Source organism: Asterias rubens, chromosome 15 (assembly GCF_902459465.1).
Source record: "Asterias rubens chromosome 15, eAstRub1.3, whole genome shotgun sequence".
Classification (NCBI taxonomy): domain Eukaryota; kingdom Metazoa; phylum Echinodermata; class Asteroidea; order Forcipulatida; family Asteriidae; genus Asterias; species Asterias rubens.
Window position 1 is genome coordinate 909,858 of NC_047076.1, and position 19,882 is coordinate 929,739.

General features: G+C 37.8%; 2 protein-coding genes across 2 annotated transcripts; both read left to right on the plus strand.

Annotated features, from left to right (window-relative positions):
* The first annotated feature begins 4 nt into the window (after window positions 1–4).
* LOC117300069 lies at window positions 5–4,730 on the plus strand. The gene is made up of 3 exons (XM_033783747.1): window positions 5–189; window positions 1,703–1,960; window positions 3,124–4,730. The coding sequence occupies exons 1-3, from the start codon at window positions 135–137 to the stop codon at window positions 4,662–4,664; spliced, it is 1,854 nt and encodes a 617-aa protein (XP_033639638.1). The 5' UTR covers window positions 5–134; the 3' UTR covers window positions 4,665–4,730.
* Window positions 4,731–7,073: 2,343 nt separating this feature from the next.
* LOC117300342 (testis-expressed protein 10-like) lies at window positions 7,074–19,537 on the plus strand. Its single transcript, XM_033784104.1, has 15 exons — window positions 7,074–7,436; window positions 7,964–8,135; window positions 8,770–9,098; window positions 9,873–10,072; window positions 10,484–10,727; window positions 10,944–11,268; window positions 11,596–11,728; window positions 12,341–12,507; window positions 12,599–12,776; window positions 14,087–14,178; window positions 14,790–14,938; window positions 15,878–15,958; window positions 17,327–17,600; window positions 18,115–18,242; window positions 19,306–19,537. The coding sequence occupies exons 1-15, from the start codon at window positions 7,242–7,244 to the stop codon at window positions 19,396–19,398; spliced, it is 2,760 nt and encodes a 919-aa protein (XP_033639995.1). The 5' UTR covers window positions 7,074–7,241; the 3' UTR covers window positions 19,399–19,537.
* The last annotated feature ends 345 nt before the right edge of the window (window positions 19,538–19,882 follow it).

Consider the following 19,882-nt stretch of genomic DNA (forward strand, 5'->3'; position numbering starts at 1 on the left):
AGTGAGAAAATATACCATGGGTAAATGGCGGAAGACGAAACATTTGTGACATCATTAGGGTTGGTAATAACGCAACATTCATCACAACTGTCATGCTGTAGTGATTTTACCTGAGTGATTTTACCTTTGTGAACATGGATAGTCATATGGACACTGATGGTGGAAGGTCCCATGGAAATGTACCGAAAGGTAAGGGAAATACGGTAGGCCTAGTGTTATATAGAATGAGGTCACGCCAAGGCCAAGATCACTCGATGTTCATCGTGCGTCCCAATAGGGAATATTATTATACTTACCGGTGTCCAAACGGAAGATTACTGAATCAATGGGACCCTCCGAACCACGCTTTGGGACCCATGCTTCTATAATAGGCTAATAGTAATAGTTGTAAAAGACATGGAGGATAGGTTCTATGTAGTTTTTTAAAAGATGTATTTAAATGTAAGCATGGTGTACACGTTAATAATGCAGACTCGCGGTTTCGTAATCGAGTCTTGGTTTTGACACTGCTCGTCTATGAAACAATTATGTTTTCTAATTAATTTGTGATTTGTAAGCGTTTGAGTGTAATCTCCTTTTTATATTATAATATATTTTTACCGGTGGCAGGGGTCTTGTTTTACACATCTCTAGATGGCGGTTGTTATACTTTTGTGTAAGTTAATAACCTTCTTGACAATGACAGCCCCTGTCCAACTAAGTGTTTGTCTAAAAATTCAAAATAAATAAATAAACAACGTAGCGCAATTTTGTGAAGACAGAGATAACATGCTAGGTACGGAAATTAACTTCCGATGTGAACTGAATTGAGATTAGAAAAATAACAGCAATTTTTATGGACTCGAGCTTTCATTTGATCATGAGGAAGTTGATCAAATGTTTTGCGCAACCCCCAGCCCCCCCCCACCCCCAAAAAAAACCCCAAAACAAAAACGAAAAACAAAAACATAACCGACAATTTCACTAGTATCTCATTTCACCATCTCTGATAATTGTTGTAGGCCTACGTATTTAAACCGAGAACTGTGTTTTGGTATCAGCGACAACCTTTTTCTTTTGATAATTATTAATTTCGAAACGAGTCGACCCAAAAGGCTGTCGCCTCTCCTCATCCAATTTTGTTTTGAATATTGATCTCAATGGACAATTATATCAGAGACTCAATGATGTTGATGCCGTTGATACTATAATTATTATTATTTTATTTTATTAAAACCACAAATCTTGGCCGTAGTGCCAAATTGTATGTGACTGTACAGATAAATAATTATATTAAAAAATTAACATATATATAGAAAAATTATCAATAAAACAACTACCAAAACAAAAATATATTTATTTAAACTTAATAAAATAAGCGACCGGACTGTTTTTTAAAACGGGAGATTCTAGGAAGAGTTGAATATTGTTTTGAATTGCAGTTTTTCCTACCACGAACACTCTATGTTGTCGGGGAGAAGAGATTTTAAACGGTAAAGGGATAGTAAGTGTGTGAGCGTTGTATTCGAGGGTTGTATCTAGCCCAATCCCACCCGAGTAACATGCCTGTGATATTTTTTCACAGGACTCGGGGAAAGTACTGAGTATACAGTGCTAACACACATCGGTGTATGGGTAAAAACCAAAATTAATATTCTTTATCCCCGATGCAAATTTAACATCTATGATATGGACATAACCAAAATTTTTGTTTTCCCTCCAGGCGTAGACGTTCTGGATAATAAAACCATTGAAAAAGTGGCCAGAAAAGTTGGGAAACGTTTGTTGGATCTGGCAGAACAACTTCAAGCTAAAATTGTCGTCAAAGATGTATCTGACTCCTTGGATGACCCTATCCCAAGTTTTGGTCAGGCTTTGCAGACGCTTGACGCATGGAGGCAGACATTCAACCGATTGAACCTTGTGGAGACCTTATGGAAAGCTGCCCTAGCGGTTGGTATCGACCTTTCACAAGAACTTGGTAAGATCATATCAAAGACGAAACAATTGTGTAAACTTCAGAAACTATTTTTATGAGTTCTCAATTTTGCAAATTCGAGTCCGAGTTTGATTCATAGTCAAGAGTCATTTGGGTCGAGTTCCATTATAAGTACAACTCCAAAGTCCTTTGGGTCGAGTTTGGGTCCAAGTCCCGATAACGTTGGGTCGAGTTTGATTTTAAGTCAAGAGTCATTTGGGTCGAGTTTAAATACACTCCAAAGTCCTTTGGGTCGAGTTTGATTCAAGGTCCCGATAACGTTGGGTCGAGTTTGATTCTAAGTCCCGAGTCCCAAGGGTCGAGTTTGATTCCAAGTCCAAATAACTTTGGGTCAAGTTCGATTCCAATGAGACCCGAGTTCCAAAGGTCGAGTTTTGATCCCAGGTCCCGATCACTTTGGCAAATTTGAATTCAAGTCCCGAGTCATTTAGGCTGAGGAGACATGAGTGTTAATGTTAAGACAATTCAATATTTTGAAGAAAATTAACCGAAACCTGGTGTATATTATTTGTTTTGATAAATGGAAACAACAAGTTTATGGGATTGGAGGCATTTACGGTCTTTACACTCATCATTTTATAAAAAGGAAATGTCAACAAAAACAGCAATACATTGTCACTATTGTTTCTTTTGTGGTTGAATTGTTATTAACACTGATAAACCGCAGATCGCAACTCTGTGAACAGCAGTAGCCATCCAAAAGGGAATTTCGGTTATAATATTGGTTTTCATTTAGTTGAGTCTGAGTCACAAAAATCGGGGTTTGTTGGGTACCATGTAATAATAGAGTCCTGATCCTGACTTTTGAGTCCGACTCCCTTAGTCTGAGTTATTGACCATCGTGACTCCATTCTGAGTACGAATGTCGTGATTCGTTATAGACCCTTATCATGGTGCAGCCATCTTGAATTCTCCCATTGGTATCAATGTAACCAAACCGAGGCTGGAAGAACATAGTCTGGTTCCTGTTTGCAAAATTATTATTAGCATTCATGTCGATACAAGGAACATGACCAAGATGGAGGCAGCATGTTAAAGGTCTATCTACGAATCACGATACCCTCAAAAAATAATCGCGCATATATACAAACAAACAATACAATATTTTGACTGGTTGTGATTAATTTCGCTTTGACACTTTACAGAACCATTGCAGCAAAACCCTCTCTGCCCGTGTGGTAACAATGAATCTCTGAAGTTCAGGCGTTACTTCGGTTACAGTCCAAATGAACAGTATCCACTTATTGGCATCTGCTGCGTCCCTTGTGGTCAGGAATGGCTTGAAGATAAATACCTGTTCCATCCAGATCTTAATAATACACGTCCAAGTATTGAGGTGTATGGAACAACCCTCAAGAAACAGCTTAAAGTACCTGTAGAGAAGAGCCCGATATTTCCGGAAAATGGTTTTCGGCAGGAAATCGGACTGTCAGATGTCTTGAAGGTAGGAGACCACATCGCATGGGAACGTCCATACTACATATGGCATCATGCCATAGTATCGGCAGTTAATAAAGTCAGTTCTGGGGTAATCAGTGTGATTCACTGGAATAAGGTAAACTGGGGATGCTGTTTAAAACAAATAATGGAAGAAGAGATATGTTTGGACGATCAAAAGGGTACGCTACACCGCCACGAGTATGGGGAGGAAATGACCAATGCTAACCCAACAGAGCTCGTCATGGCTCGTGCCAAGTGCAGAGTAGGTGATAACGGATACAGTGTTGCAAACGACAACTGCGAATCATTTGCTTCTCATTGTAAAATAGGTGTGGCAGAGAGCTCACAGAAAAAATGGTTTTGTGAAAAGGTAAAAGAAGTGGCAGAACAATCAATAAAGGCAATTACAGGGCATGTATTGGTTCACATTGGGGATATTGCTGGCAATGTGGGAAACTTGGCTGAGTGGGAACTGGTAGAGCAGGTTGCGAATGCACATAGTGAAGTTGGTATCTCGCTCGAAGAGTCTTTGGCTAGACTCTCACTGAACAAAACAGAAGCTTATATCATTATCGCCATGGCAGGTTTCGCATGCGTTTTGGACCTGAGTGAGTCTTATAAACAGAGGAAACAAGATAAGTTGTCCCTGAAAGACTTTGCCCAAATCGTCACACTTAAAGTGTCTGCAGCGTTGGTCGGTGCCGGACTAGCTGTATACTTGGGTCGTGGGGGTGTGGAAGGGCCTGCTGATGGTTGGACGTTCCAATTCCCGGGCTTAGGGATGAGCATAGGAGGGTTTATTGGATGGTTTGTTGGTGATTCAATTAGTAAAACTGCAGTCAAATCAGCTGGTTCCTTCATTGGGCCTCCAATTGGTCGTGCGATCGCCAGGGCAATTGGTGGTACAGACGACAGAGACGTACGCATCGTGGACCTGTACCCGGGAGACCAAATTGTTGTGTTCGCAAATCTCCTCCATCCGAGACACCATGCTATAGTTGTCTCATGCAATCAAGAAAGCAAGAAAGTCATGGTTATCCACAGTACATATGAGAAAGGTATAGTTGAGGAAGAGGTTGATTTCCGTGATCCCGTGTATAGAGTAATATACAATGACCAGGATTGTTATCCACCCGACAGAGTTATCACAAGGGCTAGGTCCAAGAGTGTGCATGGTGTTTATGAGTACTCCTTGGTACTAAATAACTGCAAGCACTTCGCCCAATGGTGCAAACTGAAGAAGTAGGACCCTAAGAGTAACTACAAATATATGGGTAAAATCTCTTTTGAAGGAGTGGTGGCTCTGAAAAAAAGCCGGTTTGCTCGACGTTTCGAACAGTATACTCTGCTCGTCTTCAGCAGAGTATACACTGTTCGAAACGTCGAGACCAAACCGGCTCTTTTCAGAGCCACCACTCTTTCAATGAGAGATTTTACCCATGGTTATACCCGCAAGTTTACTATAATATTTATATTTATAGTTACTCTTATTCTCCACACGTGCAAAGCTTCAAACACCATTTAAGTAGGACCCTATATCTAGTTTCTTTCATAATATACTCTGTGCTACCAATAATACAGATCGGATATCACCCAAATGCAAATTATATATCTAAAGAACATCAACTGCTAAGGACTTTACGTTCATACTTTTAGGAATGTGTTTATGGAGGCCTACCGTACGGTAATTTTATGCTTCACTATGGGATATGTAGTAAGTTCATTCTTGCATTTTTAGGCTGCAATGTATATTATTTGGATGTACTATGTTATTGTTTGTATTGATCTGCCGGTCCAACGATGACGTTGCCACTCGGTGGCCACGAGAAACTTTTTAAAGGAAGCGTGGGTGCTGCCTGATTGGCCCTCAAACAGGGGTACACGCCCCTCTGACTGAATCAAATAAATAAATGTTTTTAGTGGTATTGTTGTTGATGTCTGTCATCATTTTCATATTAAAGTAAAGACAGCGCGGTTTAGTTTTGTGAATCCTGGGGTTGGGGTTGGCACGGTTCGGGTTACTACTTGACCGAGGAAAATCTCTCCCCGGAGATATAACCTTCATTGGTTGGAAGATGCGTTGAAGGAGACTAAGTTGATTCAAAAGAGGACGCTGTCGTCATATCGGGGGACAGAATCTCTTGCCTCTGGCACAAAGTGGGTCAGATCAAGGTCAAGATTGTGGTATTTAAAAGTGTGTATAAGTGTATTGCATTCCGTTTTCAGTATAAACCACAAGGGAAACTGACTGGGTAAATTTATTTAATTTTATGAAATTATTCCGTTTTCATTACTAGCTGGGAACGTATATATTTCCAAAAAAAATATTTTCTTTTTTCGAAGATTAATGAGAACTAATTATGATGTATAAACTGTAATTTTAATGCTCGATTTGTGTCGCTGGACCCCCCCCCCCTCTCAAAAAAAGGCCAATAAATTTAAAAATGTTGCGCTCTCCCGAAAATCTTTAAAAGAATTCTTGAAGTAACCAGAACACAATATTAAGAGGGGGAACAATGGGTCGGAGGGCTACACCATGCCACCTATTCAGCAACACCAATGATCACGTTTTGTGCTCGATTACGATGTAGTACCTGTAGTGTGTCTTAATTGTGTTTTGGGATCCCAATACTTTAAAAAAAAAAATTTAGGGGATGCTTCTGTACAAGAGGAAGTGTGAAATTGTGGGAATTTCGAAATAAATAATGATTTCCATTTATTATTGTTACTAAAAATAAAAAACCCTTTAAATTAAAGTTGTGTGTAAAAACACACATACCAGCACGACTAACATATAGCAGTATTAATTTGCCACAGTTATATTTATCCCAAGTTCTATTTTATATTGCTACTCACTTATAATTAAGCAAATTTTATAAATTTTAATAAAAAGTATAGTATCGATTTCTACTTCCTTGGTAACTCTAGGAACAAGTAACAAACTTTGAACTAACTTTGCAAATAAACAGAAAGCTATCAAACTAAAATGCTGCTTGTTTTTATTTTATTTTTAAATAATACCATGTTGTCATTAGATCAAAAATTATGCTAAATATTCAAAAACATATTCATAGTCTCTCATCCTCTTGAAAACCAATCAGATATATTTTCAGACAACTTAACCTTTCCTTCCAGTTTTGGTAGGCCAGCCGTTTGGGATTAACTTTTTTTGCTAATTAGGCCTACCCTAGAAAAAAACATAAAAAACCCGATTCGTTGCCAGTTTCCATGAGGCATCCCTCCCATTCCTAAGCCAAATAGGACTGACTTTAAAGCCTAAAGTTATCAAATCTCCTCCAAAATTGAAACACGTGTAGAGCACCCATTAGGTTATTACACAATCTATCAATTATTAAAGACTTTGAGGGCCAATCACTTTGACGCATGATTTTTGGCCTACTGTGTAGACATAATATATAGCGCCACCTATGCTGCACTCGGCCCTTTTCGAAACCACGGCTTCGGTTTGTATTCAGCTCAGGCTAGCTTGGCCCCGCGGTTGTTTTGAGATGGGCGCGCATCACGTGCATGCTGTGCGTACACGCTCAGTGGAGAGGCCGGGCTTCAGACAAGAGGACGGAGCCTGAATCCGAATCCAAAGTTGAAACCGTAGTTTCGAAAGGGCTATAGTCTGGTTGTATAGGTCTTGTTCCTGAACAACAGCTGCAGTAAAGTATCAGACACGTGGGTTTTATTTTAGCAGTCATTCGCCAACTCCCGAGTTCAACAGCAGTGTGTCAGAGTTGCGCTGCTGCTGAGTCGAACATTTAACGTGTAATTAACAACCAAGTCACGGTCAGTTGTTGATTTGACTTTAAACAAAATGGGCAAAAGTGGCCGGAAGAACAAGGAGAAGAGAAAAGATTTCCAGAAGGTCAAATTGAAAGTCGGCAAAAAGAAACCACAAGCCGAGAACTTCACTGAAACAACTTTCAAATCTCAGGCCATTCATTTACGAGAACAGCTGAAATCTGGCCCTCAAGATGAACCCACCACACAGAGGAAACAAAATATTCACGTAAGTCTCTGCTAAAACTAGGACTAGGAGTATAGTATTATTATTAAAATTAAAGAAGTTAAACAAAACTTAGCAGCATGAAAAAATGGGCCAAAGCCTTTTGTAGAAAAAAGACGCATGGTTATGGTTGAAGAAACCCCGCCCCCCCAAAAAAAAGAATACAAAATATATATAAATAAAAAAATGAATAAAATAGAATGTATAAATAAATAAATAAATAAATACATATAATTTATAATATATAAATGAATAACATAAAATGTATAAATAAATAAATAAATAAATATATAAAAATAAATAAATAAATAAAATTAAATAAAAATTAATACAAAATTAATATTAATATTAGTGTCGGGGGGGGGGGGGGGGGGGGGGCATGCGAGAGGGTTGTCCGTCATGAGTCCATCACGATGTGAACGAACATTTTGAGTGTTTTTACCATCATCAGTAATCCACTCTCAATTATTGCAATTGTTGATGAAAAGTTTATAATCAATAACCAATTTATTGATTGTTTATTGTTTTAGGATCTTGTATGTCATCTCAATCATTACAATGGAACGATTCGTCAATCGTCAATAACCGGAATGAAGGAGCTTCTATCTTCTTATCCAGCGCTGATGTCTCAACATTTGCCTTTACTCATTGATAGTTTGTCTGTTCTGATGACGGACAAAGAAGATGCAGTACGCAGAGCAGGTAAATCCCAATGTTTCAAAGACGGCAGGACTCCAGTAATAGCATTCACTGAAAGGTGGTTTGTTTAAAGCCAGCCCATGATATCGTCATACTAATGCCACTCCATTTAATATCAAACACCCCCACCTCATGGGTTAAAAATCCATTTGAAAAGCTGAACTTTTATGGACCTAAAAATCCATTCTTAGTAAAGTCTGTCCCAAGGCAATATGGCTCATCAGGCCGGTCTTTATTTCTGGTTTTCTTGGTATAAAACGGCTGAGAATATTTCTATTCCCCCTGGGCAGGATGCCAACCCACCGCAGATTACTCCCCGGCTCTCACCGGTACCCATTTGTATTCCTGGGTGGAGAGTAGCAATTATGATAAAATGCCATACTCAAGGACACTAGTTATTAGATTGAGATCAAATAGATTATTACAGCAATTACTATTTTTAGGGAAGCTTTCTGCTATCATTATCTTCAAAGTGTGTAAGTTTAATGTAAATCTGTGGACATTGTGTTTTGTGTTACAAAAAGTACCCAAATCCTTTAAATTTTAAGTTATTTTTCTCAAGTGGATTCATTCGAATATTGTTTTTTACAATAACCATATATTAAGTTTCTTGAATTGTGTCTTGATCTTCTTATAGGTATCTCCCTATTACAGCTGGTTCTTCAAGCCACGCCCAATGACTCCATCGCTCCGTTCTTCCCTATTCTCAGCGCTCATCTCTCATGTGCAATGACTCACATCCAAGAAGACATTCAAATGGACTCCTTGGCTGTCTTAGATCTCATACTCCAGTTCTACCCAAGACTTCTCACAGCTCAGAGCCGACAGCTTCTTACCATCTTCGTTCAGCAGATTTCTCAGCAGAAGAAGAAGACGTTTGGTTGGGCAGAGAATGATGGAGAGACTGAGAATAAACTGACAATCAAACCTGGCAGTAAGATCTCAAGCCATTATTGGAGACAGAAAGTAAGACTCTTAAAGGCAGAGTCACATTGCAGCAATAACGAAAACGATAACGATCAATACGCAAAGAGACTGTATTCTAATGGTTGAATGAGCCTGTACGCATTCTGCATGGAGCAATTCAACCGATAGAATTTGTTCTCTTTGCATCGTGATAAGTATCAATTTTCGTTATCACTGCAGTGTCACATGTGACTCGGCCTTTAGTAGAACAATATTCCCGTCTTGTGCTACTTGTTTTCTTAACTAGTCTAACAGGCTAGCCATCTGTGTTTAAAGGCACTGGACACTATTGGTTATTACAAACTTACTTAGGCTAGCCTGCTGTGTTTAAAGGCACTGGACACTATTGGTTATTTCAAACTTACGTGGGGGCACTTTGTATGACTTTTTATCTTTTGTAAGCGATGATTTTGTTTTGAATTTTGTATCATCTTTTTATCCTGTTAATATCATTGTAATTCAGAATTTGTTTTTTTTCCGCATGCTTTCTAACTCTCTCTCTCTATTCATGTATTTCTACTTCACTGCTTAGTTACCTGTTCATGTATGTTGTGTTGTTGTGTTGTCATTATTAAGCCTTCAAGAAATACTCTGCTATGGTCAAAACATCAGGCCATTGACATTGACTAATTTTTGCATCATTGTAATTCAGCAGTTTTACAGTGATAGATTATTATGTAAAAAAAATAAAGTATCTAAAAAAATACCTTTGTGAAACGTGGCCGCTACATTTTACTCGTCACTAATCTGAGTTTTTGTGATTTTAACATGAAGGTACTCATGAGGCTAAGACAGTTCCTGTCAGCATTGCTTGAGCAGCATTACATGATGCATTCCCATTACCATAGCAACAAGACAACAGGTGTCAACGGAACAGAGTCGACTGTGATGGTGAATGATGGGCAGGAAACTTATGCACCAATCTTTGCTCCTTGTACAAGGGTTTTTATGGACCAAGAGGAATTTGTCTTGAGGTAAATTCTGCCAATCTTAAGTGGTGTCGGGAGCTTTGCATGAACACTATGATAATAGTTACTATAAGAAGTAAAGTTGTTGGCACAAACCTGTTTTAAATCTCTTTTGTAAGAGTATTGGCTCTGAAAAGAGCCGGTGTGGTCTTGATGTTTCAAACAGTATACGCTGCTTGTATTTCTGAAGACGAGCAGAGTATAAGCCAACACTCTAACAAAAGAGATTTTACAAATGGTTGTACCTGCAAGTTTCCTATTAGTTAGTTCTTAGCCCTACCAATCTTATATAAAAATGTAGAGTAACCCCACATGTAGACCAAAGTAGAGCAACTCCAAATCATATTTGTCAATCTTTACCCCTGTCCCCAGATGCAATTAATTTCATAAATTGTACTTTTATTTGTTCAATCACAGAGCTCCATCCTCCTCAGCTACATCGGCCGATGACTTCTCTAAACCAGAGAACCTTCTTGGATTCATCCATTCCTTGGTGCCTCTACTCCTTCAATGCTGGATGGAAGTCTCTCCCAAGTCTCACCAGCAAGCAGTGTGTCAGCTTAATGGAGTTGCCATAGAGATACTGGATGGAGTCTTAGCTGTCATACAGTTGCTATGGCGATGGATGCTGAGTATATGCGAGCAAAAACAGGACTTTAGTGTGAGTATTGAACATGTATAAACAAATAAATTAATATTACTAATCCCATAATCACGATCGTAAAGCTATCACGTTGCAAGTATTTGAACAATCTATCATCAAAAGTTCAAATTATATGATTATACAACTTTGTGATTCACAATTGAAAATGTTTTCTTCCTTATTAACGAGAGCTAACTATTTTATTCATAATTGATAATCTTTTCTTCCTTACAGTGCATGGTAAAATTACAAAAACTCTACCAGAAGAAGTTTATCAACCACCTTCTAACCTGCTTTCCCTACACCTCCCACAATGCACTGCTTCAAACGAAGAAGTCTGGGAAGGTTGGTACATCTGTCTCCATGGTAAATCTCAACCTCGCTGCCTGTGAGATCATGTCCTACTTTATGAACAAGAGTAGTATCGAGAACGCTTGGTTACGGAAGATCATGGTTTACGTCTTGGAGACGTCTCTAGAAGGAAATGATCTCTCCATCGAGAATATGAAAAGTCTGCTGAGTGTTGTGAAGAGACTTGTCAAAGTCCTCCCTAGTAGAGGTAAATCACATTTTTTGTTGTCAAGTGTTTTGCTAAGATTTGTCAAAGTCTCACACAAGTTAAAATTCTTGCGAAACGTGGAATGCACCTCTGAACAATGCGCGTCTACCATTTTCATCATTTGTCAATTCCTTTAGGCGCTTGTGAGTGCGTTGCGCTTTGTGCAAAGGGATTTTAAATTAAAGTAATGTACATAGACTTGCCAAAGTACTCCCAAATGAAAGGTGGTGGTCTTCTTAGTTGTATACTCGCCTGTTGTTAAGCACATAATCCATATTTACTCAAAATACTGTAATTTTCATCTTTGTTTTTGCTTGTTATTTTCAGGAAGTGTGAAAGATCTGTTACAGGGTGCTTTAACATTGTACACAAATTGCCACCCACTGTCTCGAAACAAATGTGAGGCATTAATTTGTCTTGATGAGTTGACGTTCCATGAAAATGCCTCGGAAGTAGCAAAGTAAGACAATTTTATCGCAAGTTGGCCATCTTTGTTTGGGACCCTGTATTTTTGTTGGGATCATACTGCATATTAAGAGTGACCAGACTATTTTCCATTTAGCTTCATTTTTGTACACATTATTTTAAAGTTAGGTCTTTTTGTAAAAGTGTTTTAAAAAATAATTGGTGATACAGACCATCTTTTATGCTGTTCATATCAATATATTTTATAACTGCCAATGCTCTGTTGTGACTAAATTATTCCTTTGTAGATGTGAAAGTTATTTTGATGTGAATAACTGACATTTTAATGTAATCTGTTTGTCAGTGTTAAAGTAATAATCAAATCTACTTCTTTTTGTATTTTGCATTTTATAAAATACGGAATTGCTTAAAGTAACTTTATCTTTTATTCTTTTCATATCAAGTTATTTTATTACTGCCATTGCTTTGTTACTACTAAATTATTCCTTTGTAAATTGTAAAAGTTATTGTGACGCGAATGAGTGACATTGTAATTCGAGAAGGAATATGTAATCTGTTTGTCAATGTTAAAGTAATAATCAAAGCCTGCAACTTTTTTTACTTAAAAAAAAAAATGTTTAACCTTTAACCTTTGCTGGTTCCATAGGTCAATAGGTCATGATTTGCTTCAGAGTCTTCCAAAGCTTTTATTAGAGCTTAGTAATCAGAAGATTGAAACTTCCCAGCATGCTTTGGAAATCCTTCTTAATCGAGCGTCTAGAAATCAACCCGAAGCGTTGCTATGCATTAGGAACAACATCTCTCAGTTTGTTGGTATGTAGTTTTAGTCATCATCTTCTATTTTGAATAATTTCCTAAAAATTTGAATATTTGTGTATTTAAAAACGTCAAAATTGTTTTTCAGATCTGGATTCTGGTATTTTCCTCCTTTTTCCTGAGCACCTTCAACTAGCCATCATTCACCTCATTCACCATGCTGACCCCCTTGACCTTGTGATCTTGAGGTCATTAGCAAAGTGTTGCCATGACAACAGAGTCAGTGCTAGGAATGTTGGGTACCTCATCAACATTATATCAACAAGGTATTTGAAAAGAAATAAGTTCAATTTTATGCAAATTGTTATTTTGACTTTTTTTGATTTCTTTTCGTTATAACTTTGTCATGAGAACAAAATCAAAATTTCAATTATTAAAACTATATTTTTAAATGCTGATAATATTGATCGATATTACCAGTGTTTTTTTCTTAACCTTTTCAGTGACTTGCTAGCTTAACTAACTACTGTGCGGTTTCCCTAGTCCTATAGCTTTGTTTCAAGAGTCCATATTTCAAATGAAATTGGGATGCTTTTTCAACACTGTACAACCAGCCAGTCAGGCAAATTGCAGTGAATTGTGGGGGTCTTCTCAAATGTTAGCTCGGGCTCCTGCTCAGGTTTAGGCTCCGCGCGCTGTGCACGTAGCTTGGCCTTTAACCTGCATGTTGGAGCAGTGCGTATTGCACGAACATCAGCACACGGAGCCTGGATCCTGAACCGGAGCCCAAGTCAAGGTTTTGAGAAAGGCCTCTAGACTAGTCCTCTGGTGTTTTAAAGTCACCTGGAAGTGGTATTTTTTCAAAATAAAGCTTTTGTCACTAATATATGTGTTTTGATGAGTGGAATGTGAATAAACAGTTAGCTAAGGTTTTATAAAATTAGTTCTTATGTTATTTACAAATTTAAGAGTAGACCCCGACCCGAGAGGGCGCTGTTCGTGACGTCAATCGAGGCAGACTTTGCCTGTAATGCGTAGAGTAAACACAATTGCAAAGTACATGTACGGACCAAATCGTGAGTTTGTACATTTCAAAAAAAAAAAATTTTGTTTTTTTCCGGCAATGCCGACCAGGTGTATTGCTGCTGAATGCAGAAAAACACTTTTTGAAATGTACCAACTCAAGACGTGGACGTACATGTACTTTGCACGTGTGTTTACTATACGCATTGCAGGCAAAGTCTGCCTCGATTGACGTCACAAAAGGGGTAGGCGGAGTCAGCCCCCCAAACAACTTTCTATTTCCATGTGACTTTAACTGAAAAGATCAAAACATTAACGAAGCCAGCAGGGATAGGCCTATGTAATAAGTAATTAATTAGTTCTCTGTTGGCGGGACAGACGTATCACCATACTTTTGTTTGGGCACTGGCCTGGTGACCAGTCTTCTTTCTTTGTCTTTTTTTCCACTCTGTGCTTTTTAACATGTGTTCTGCGCCTTTGATCATTTTGTATGTAAGGGGCGCAATATAAATTTTTAATATTATTATTATTATTATTATTATTATTTGGCTAGCAGACCACTAGTAAGGGTGAACACTGATTATTGATTGATTATTTTTTCTCTTTCTTGCAGCTTTCTTGATGTGAATCTTTGCAATGAGATAGTGAGAGATTTGCCGTTCAGGTTATCAGACTTCATCAGCTTTCTCTGCTCTTTGTCAATCGGTAAGAGAACGAATTAAAAAATAAATATTTATTTTATTTAATAGATTGTACAAATTAACTCGGTTTCAAAATTTGAGCTGTAAGTATTCAGTTCTTATCACATCAGAGTAAAGATAAAACCTGGTTCATCCTTCATGCAAATTGCGGAGGCAAAGCATATTTCCTTGCGTCAAAACTGGTAAACGGGGCATTGGGTATGGTTTGTGGGAATCAGATGCCTTGGTTGATAACCTCTGAAGTTAAATACAGTTAAACAGGATTTTATAAAGTATAAAGAAGGTTTTGTTATCAAGTTTTAAATGCAGTTTTTGTTAGCATACAGATGATGAGAAAGGCTTTCAATATTTCACTGGCGAACTGATGTCTCTTTGAGACTGTGATGCCAGTTTCCCTCTGAGATGTATGCTTAGTAAAAACACCAGCTAATGCTATTTTTCAATGATATTGTTGCCATCACATAGTTTATTTTGCAAGGGTAAACTAAGGGTTTAGCAAAGTTATTATTTTTGATTCCGAAGCACTAAGGGTAAGTTTGTGTTTTTAAGTTCATGTGAGGAACTTTTAAAAAGGAAAACTCAGGAATAATCCTAGCAACCTTGATTAATCTTTAGGATGTTCCCAAGCAGACCTGAGGATTCTTCATGAGAAGAAATGTCAAGAAACTGAAGAGACAGCGAGACATCTTCCAGAGAGCATCACATCGATGAGACTAATCTCTCAAGATGAAAACCAACGTCGGCGACATTTAACTATTGTCAAGGTAAATGATGACTGTTCAAAACATTTCTGTTCACTTTCTCAGGAGTAAAGTAACAAACAAACCACAAAGGAAACTGCCTGGGTAAATTTTAAATATTTTTTGGTTGAACAAAGAAGAGTTGACAAGAGCATTTGTACACTTGTGCCCTTGAGCAAGATGCTTATACTATAATTGTTTCTCTTCACCCAGGGGTATAAATGGGTACCTGTGAGGGTAGAGGTTGATTTTGTGTTTGAAAAAGCCACTAGCCCCATGGCAGTCGGGGCTGCATACTTCCCAGGTAGCTGAGAAATATTACAGGATTGTTATTTGCCCAATGACCAGGATACTAATTTAAAGCGCATTGATGCATTATTGTAAAATGCGCTAAATAAGAACTAGTTATTAAGAACTATTTGTTATAAAACAGTATGAATCAGTTATGTCTTGGTTGGTAAACCTATACAGTTTATGATTGTTAATTACAGTTAAACAGGATTTTATAAAGCTTTAAGAAAGTTTTTGTTATTAAGTTAACGGGGTGTTTTATAAGCATACCGATGATGAGAAATGCTTTCAATATTTCACTGGCGAACTGATGTTCTCTTTGAGACTGTGATGCCAGCATCCCTCTGAGATGTATGCTTTAAATAAAAACACCATCTTCAAATGAAGGTCGTATTAAGAACTAGTTATTATTACTATTATTATTTGAACCAAAATAAAAAACAGGAAATTGCCTGGATTACGATGCCTTGTGGGAAACAATTAGAGATAAAATAAGCTTGTGCCACAGAACCTTTCCATTAAAAGAGCTTAGTAACCAGCCAAGAACAGCTTGATAATGTAATAACTCTGCCTGGTTTCTTGCTCAAAAATGATGAGCACAAAGCATTGCCATGAAATTTGCAGATTTCTCTCGAGTACCCCCGTAAATATTTTATTTTTGTTTGTTGACAGAGTGTTTGTCTGAGCTACAATCTTATCTCCAGTAAGCAGCAGATGTTTGACGTAGTACTAGCGGTTTTCACAGATCTTTTGGTGAGTTCTTTGTATACCTAAATTAAAAGATTAGTCATTTTAAAAAAAGAAATTTGGTTTACCCCTTGCTTTTTTCTGTGTGCTTTCTGAAACTCTCTTTTTATGTAGTTCAACTTGACTGCTCATGTTACACCCGTTTCAGGCAGACGCTTCAGAGTTGCACCGAACCAAATTCTGAATTAGGTTCATGAAAAGTTTGATGTCTGAAACCAGTTGGGAGCGACTGGACGCGCTGTCGGCGGATCGACTCTGGAGCACCGCTGCTTACTCGCTGACAGTTAGTTTTGCGCATGTGGGAAATTGTTGACGAGCGCCCTCTTGAGTCAAAATCGTAAACAAAACATAGCCTTTCAACCGTTGAAAACGATCTGGGGTCATCGCGATTTTTGACCAATTAAAAGCCAAGATGGAAAACTAAACATGAATATGCAATGAAGTTAGTTGCGATGGTCGGATTTTGAGTCGAATTGATCCTTCAAAATCTACGTAATGTGAATTTTCTTGTTGAGAAATAGACCTCACACGTAAGAAATATATAACAACTGATGTTTTCCACTCAAAATTGAGAAAGCAAACCCTTTGAAAACAATTCCCTGTTTATTTTTGTAACACATGACGACGTTCTGGTGAAGAATTTTTATCAAGGGTAATGTACACAAGCATTGGGCAATTGCGCTTTTTGTGACGTGTGCACATTGTATAAACATTGTGCAGTGTATGCGTTTGTTAAGTTTGTATGTGAAACATGTAGGCCGCGTCAGAAAGACGTCGGTGGAATCCCACTGATTTTGATAATTCCAGAGAGGGTTTGCTGCTATATAAACGGAATAATTTGATAAAATAATAATTTTCCTCTACAACAAACATTGTTTTAATATCAGGGAAATTCAATTTTACTCACAACAGTCTAACAAAACTCATCGTTGACGTCATTCGGTCTCGCTGTTAAAGTCATAGAAACATGCACAAAACAGCGATGGGGTCACTGCTATGAATAATTCATCTCATGTTGGACTTTCTGAAAATCTCGCGCATGCGCAAAACTAATTGGCACTCGATGTAGAGCTCTGAACAGCGGTGGGAGCGCCTTGGTTTCAGACGTCGATCTTGTCATGAGCCGAACTTAATGTAAACGTTATGTTAGGTTTTGCTTTCTGAAACAAAAATTTAATATTGGGTCGGCCCAGAGTCGCTCCTAATCTGGCCTGTATGAACCACTTATATACACTTATATACCTGTTTATGTGTGTTGTATTGGGCCTTCGAGAAATACTCTGCAAGGGTCACAACGCCAGGCTATTAACTATTTAAATTTGTTGCTAAAACAAATAGAGTACAAGGATAATTCTTTTTTTCTTTCTTTCACAGAATCATTATTCTATGATCCCGTACCAGACTGCTCATGCAATACTCTACACTGCTAACAACCTCATCACAGCAGACACCAACTGGGTTCAAGAAACTATCCACAAACTGACAGACTGTTGCTTAGCAACCCTGTACATGGCCGCTGCAGGTCACGCTGGGTCATATAAAGATGGCGGTTGGTTGGAGGTCATGTGGGCAGAGACTGTTGGTCTCTTGGTCAAGTCTGAGAAGATTTTTGTTGCTGTTATGGAACGGATTGACTCGACCAGTAAAGGTACGTCTAGTTCCTAGACTTAGTGGCCAATGGCCAAAGGTCTAGTAACATATTATTATCTAATAAAATGCAAAGGTTGTGCAAAGGGGTTTTGAACCCCACCCGAGTGACCCCACCCGAGTGACCCCACCCGAGTGATTTGCCTGTGATTTGACAGCTTAGTACAGCTTAGTATTCATCGGTGTAAGGGTAAAAACCAAATTATAATTGTTATGTAGCTCTCCAATGTGGATGATTTTAATTTTGTTTGCTTTGGTGCTTCCTACTATGTATATGATAATGGTTGTATGGCCGTTACTGAATTGGTGGATGTGTCTATGGCTACAGCTAGATTTCCACTTTATTATGCATTGAAGTATAGGACATCCTTAGGAACACCCATAGCAACAGTCCTAGCTGTAGCTTTAGACGCCAATGACACGGCCTTAAATCACTCCTTTGACATTTGTGATTGCCTAACCATCTAGGGTTCAGCTTAATCGATATTGACTTTCTTTGGTTTTGTGCTCCATAGATTTGTGTGATCTTAATCACATCCAGGGTGTTGCCATGGTGTTGATCAGACTCTTACAAACACAGACAATGGCGTCAGTGTTTGTAAAGATGTCGGACTGCGTCAACAAAGCTGTCCAAAGTGTCTTGGTAAGTTGTCCTAATTGAGTTCTAAAAAAATGTCAATGAAATCATTGTTTTCATTTAACCTTTGCAGAAAGACTCCAAGTCTCTCGTAGAGTCGAAATGTGGAGCCACTATTTATTACATTTTTATACATTGTATACCTTGGGTCTTTTTTTGTTAGTAAGCAGTGTGCAACAGCTTTGTCTATTTTCTCGCGAGTATTATTTTGTAATGCTCACGATATTCCTTTTGAAATGCTCCTGAGGAATTTGTATGTCACTGTATATGTAATTAAAATGTTGATGAATATTTATTTTGTGATGCCACTTAATATGTATTTAAACTGTTGATAAATATTAATTTTGGAATGTCACTGAATATGCATTTTGATTTGTATGAATACGTATTTGTATGTTCCTTGTGTAAAATTGTTGATAGTTTTGTCTTGCCTTCGAACATTATATGTATTATTTTTTTAATGTGATTTTATTTAATGTTTGTGATAATGAACTTCTCATTTGCAATATTGGTTTACCAGAAATAGGTTACCAGCCAAAATACCATGTTACATGTACAATTTGTGACTGGTTTCCTGCTAAAATGTGCTAAGCAGAAATTTGTTGAGCAAAAGTTTCTGCCTTAACAGCTCCATGAAATTGGCTCCTGATGAAAATCCATTTGTATTTAGTGTTATTGTGTTAACTGATGTTGCAATTTCACATAAAGTTTTCATTTTGTCTTGCCGTCCATTCATTGCTTAAATTTCTATTACTTGAAATATGTATTTTGTAATACCTGATTCTAAATTATTGACTTTTAAAGAATCGCTTTTTTAGTTTACTTTTTTGTCATAAATTGCTATTCCTTCCCTTAATCCCTTTCCAGTTTGGATCACAAGCTAAGGCCATCTAGTCTATTCATTATATATTTAATCTCTGGGCATAGAGGCTGGTATTGTTATTATTATTATTATTATTATTAAATTAGCACTTAGTATTAACTTGTACCGTCATTAAACATATCTATAAGCGACTTCAATTCAATGCTACCTTAATTAAATCACTGGATATTTATTTTGTTTACACAGGTTCATCCTTTAGCAACAGACGATACTCGATGGGTGACTGAGCTTCGATACGAGGCAAGTGTTGTCCTAAATGCTGGAAATACTCAAAGTTAAGCAAAATCAGGAAGTATTTTGTCTTTTGTAAAAAGATACATACACAGGTATAGGTATAGACCTTGTGACCTTTGTTTACAATAAGTGTGACCTTGTACATACTTTGGCTTTTCTGGCAGGCAAGATACTGCACTGGTCATATGGGAAAGTTGACATTTTGTGTCATAATTTCCACATAAATCCAGGAGTTATGAAAGTAAAAGCTAGAATTTTTTTTTATAGATGTGCCCCCTTTCTACATATCAAAAGTTGATAAGAATTTAAGACAGTGCAATCTCCAAGATTTTATGTTTTCTTCCATTGAGCTGTGTACAAATCGTGCCTGCAGGAAGTCCAGGCTCTGTGGCTCTTTTGAAAACATTTGATGTCACAGGTCACATCGTCTATAGATTCATAAATGAGCTCTCCTACTCCGAGGTCGGTTATGGAGCCCGCTGTCTCACAAAGGTCTCACTATTCAAAACCATTCACACCCCTCACTGAT

Excerpts from the sequence above, each read along its gene's own strand:
- LOC117300069 (XM_033783747.1), top strand. The coding sequence starts at position 135 with ATGGATAGTCATATGGACACTGATGGTGGAAGGTCCCATGGAAATGTA. Across the intron at positions 190-1,702 it reads CCATGGAAATGTACCGAAAG|GCGTAGACGTTCTGGATAAT; the intron begins GTAAGGGAAATA and ends TTTTCCCTCCAG. Across the intron at positions 1,961-3,123 it reads CGACCTTTCACAAGAACTTG|AACCATTGCAGCAAAACCCT; the intron begins GTAAGATCATAT and ends GACACTTTACAG.
- LOC117300342 (XM_033784104.1), top strand. The coding sequence starts at position 7,242 with ATGGGCAAAAGTGGCCGGAAGAACAAGGAGAAGAGAAAAGATTTCCAG. Across the intron at positions 14,179-14,789 it reads TCTCTGCTCTTTGTCAATCG|GATGTTCCCAAGCAGACCTG; the intron begins GTAAGAGAACGA and ends ATTAATCTTTAG. Across the intron at positions 18,243-19,305 it reads AAGCTGTCCAAAGTGTCTTG|GTTCATCCTTTAGCAACAGA; the intron begins GTAAGTTGTCCT and ends TTGTTTACACAG.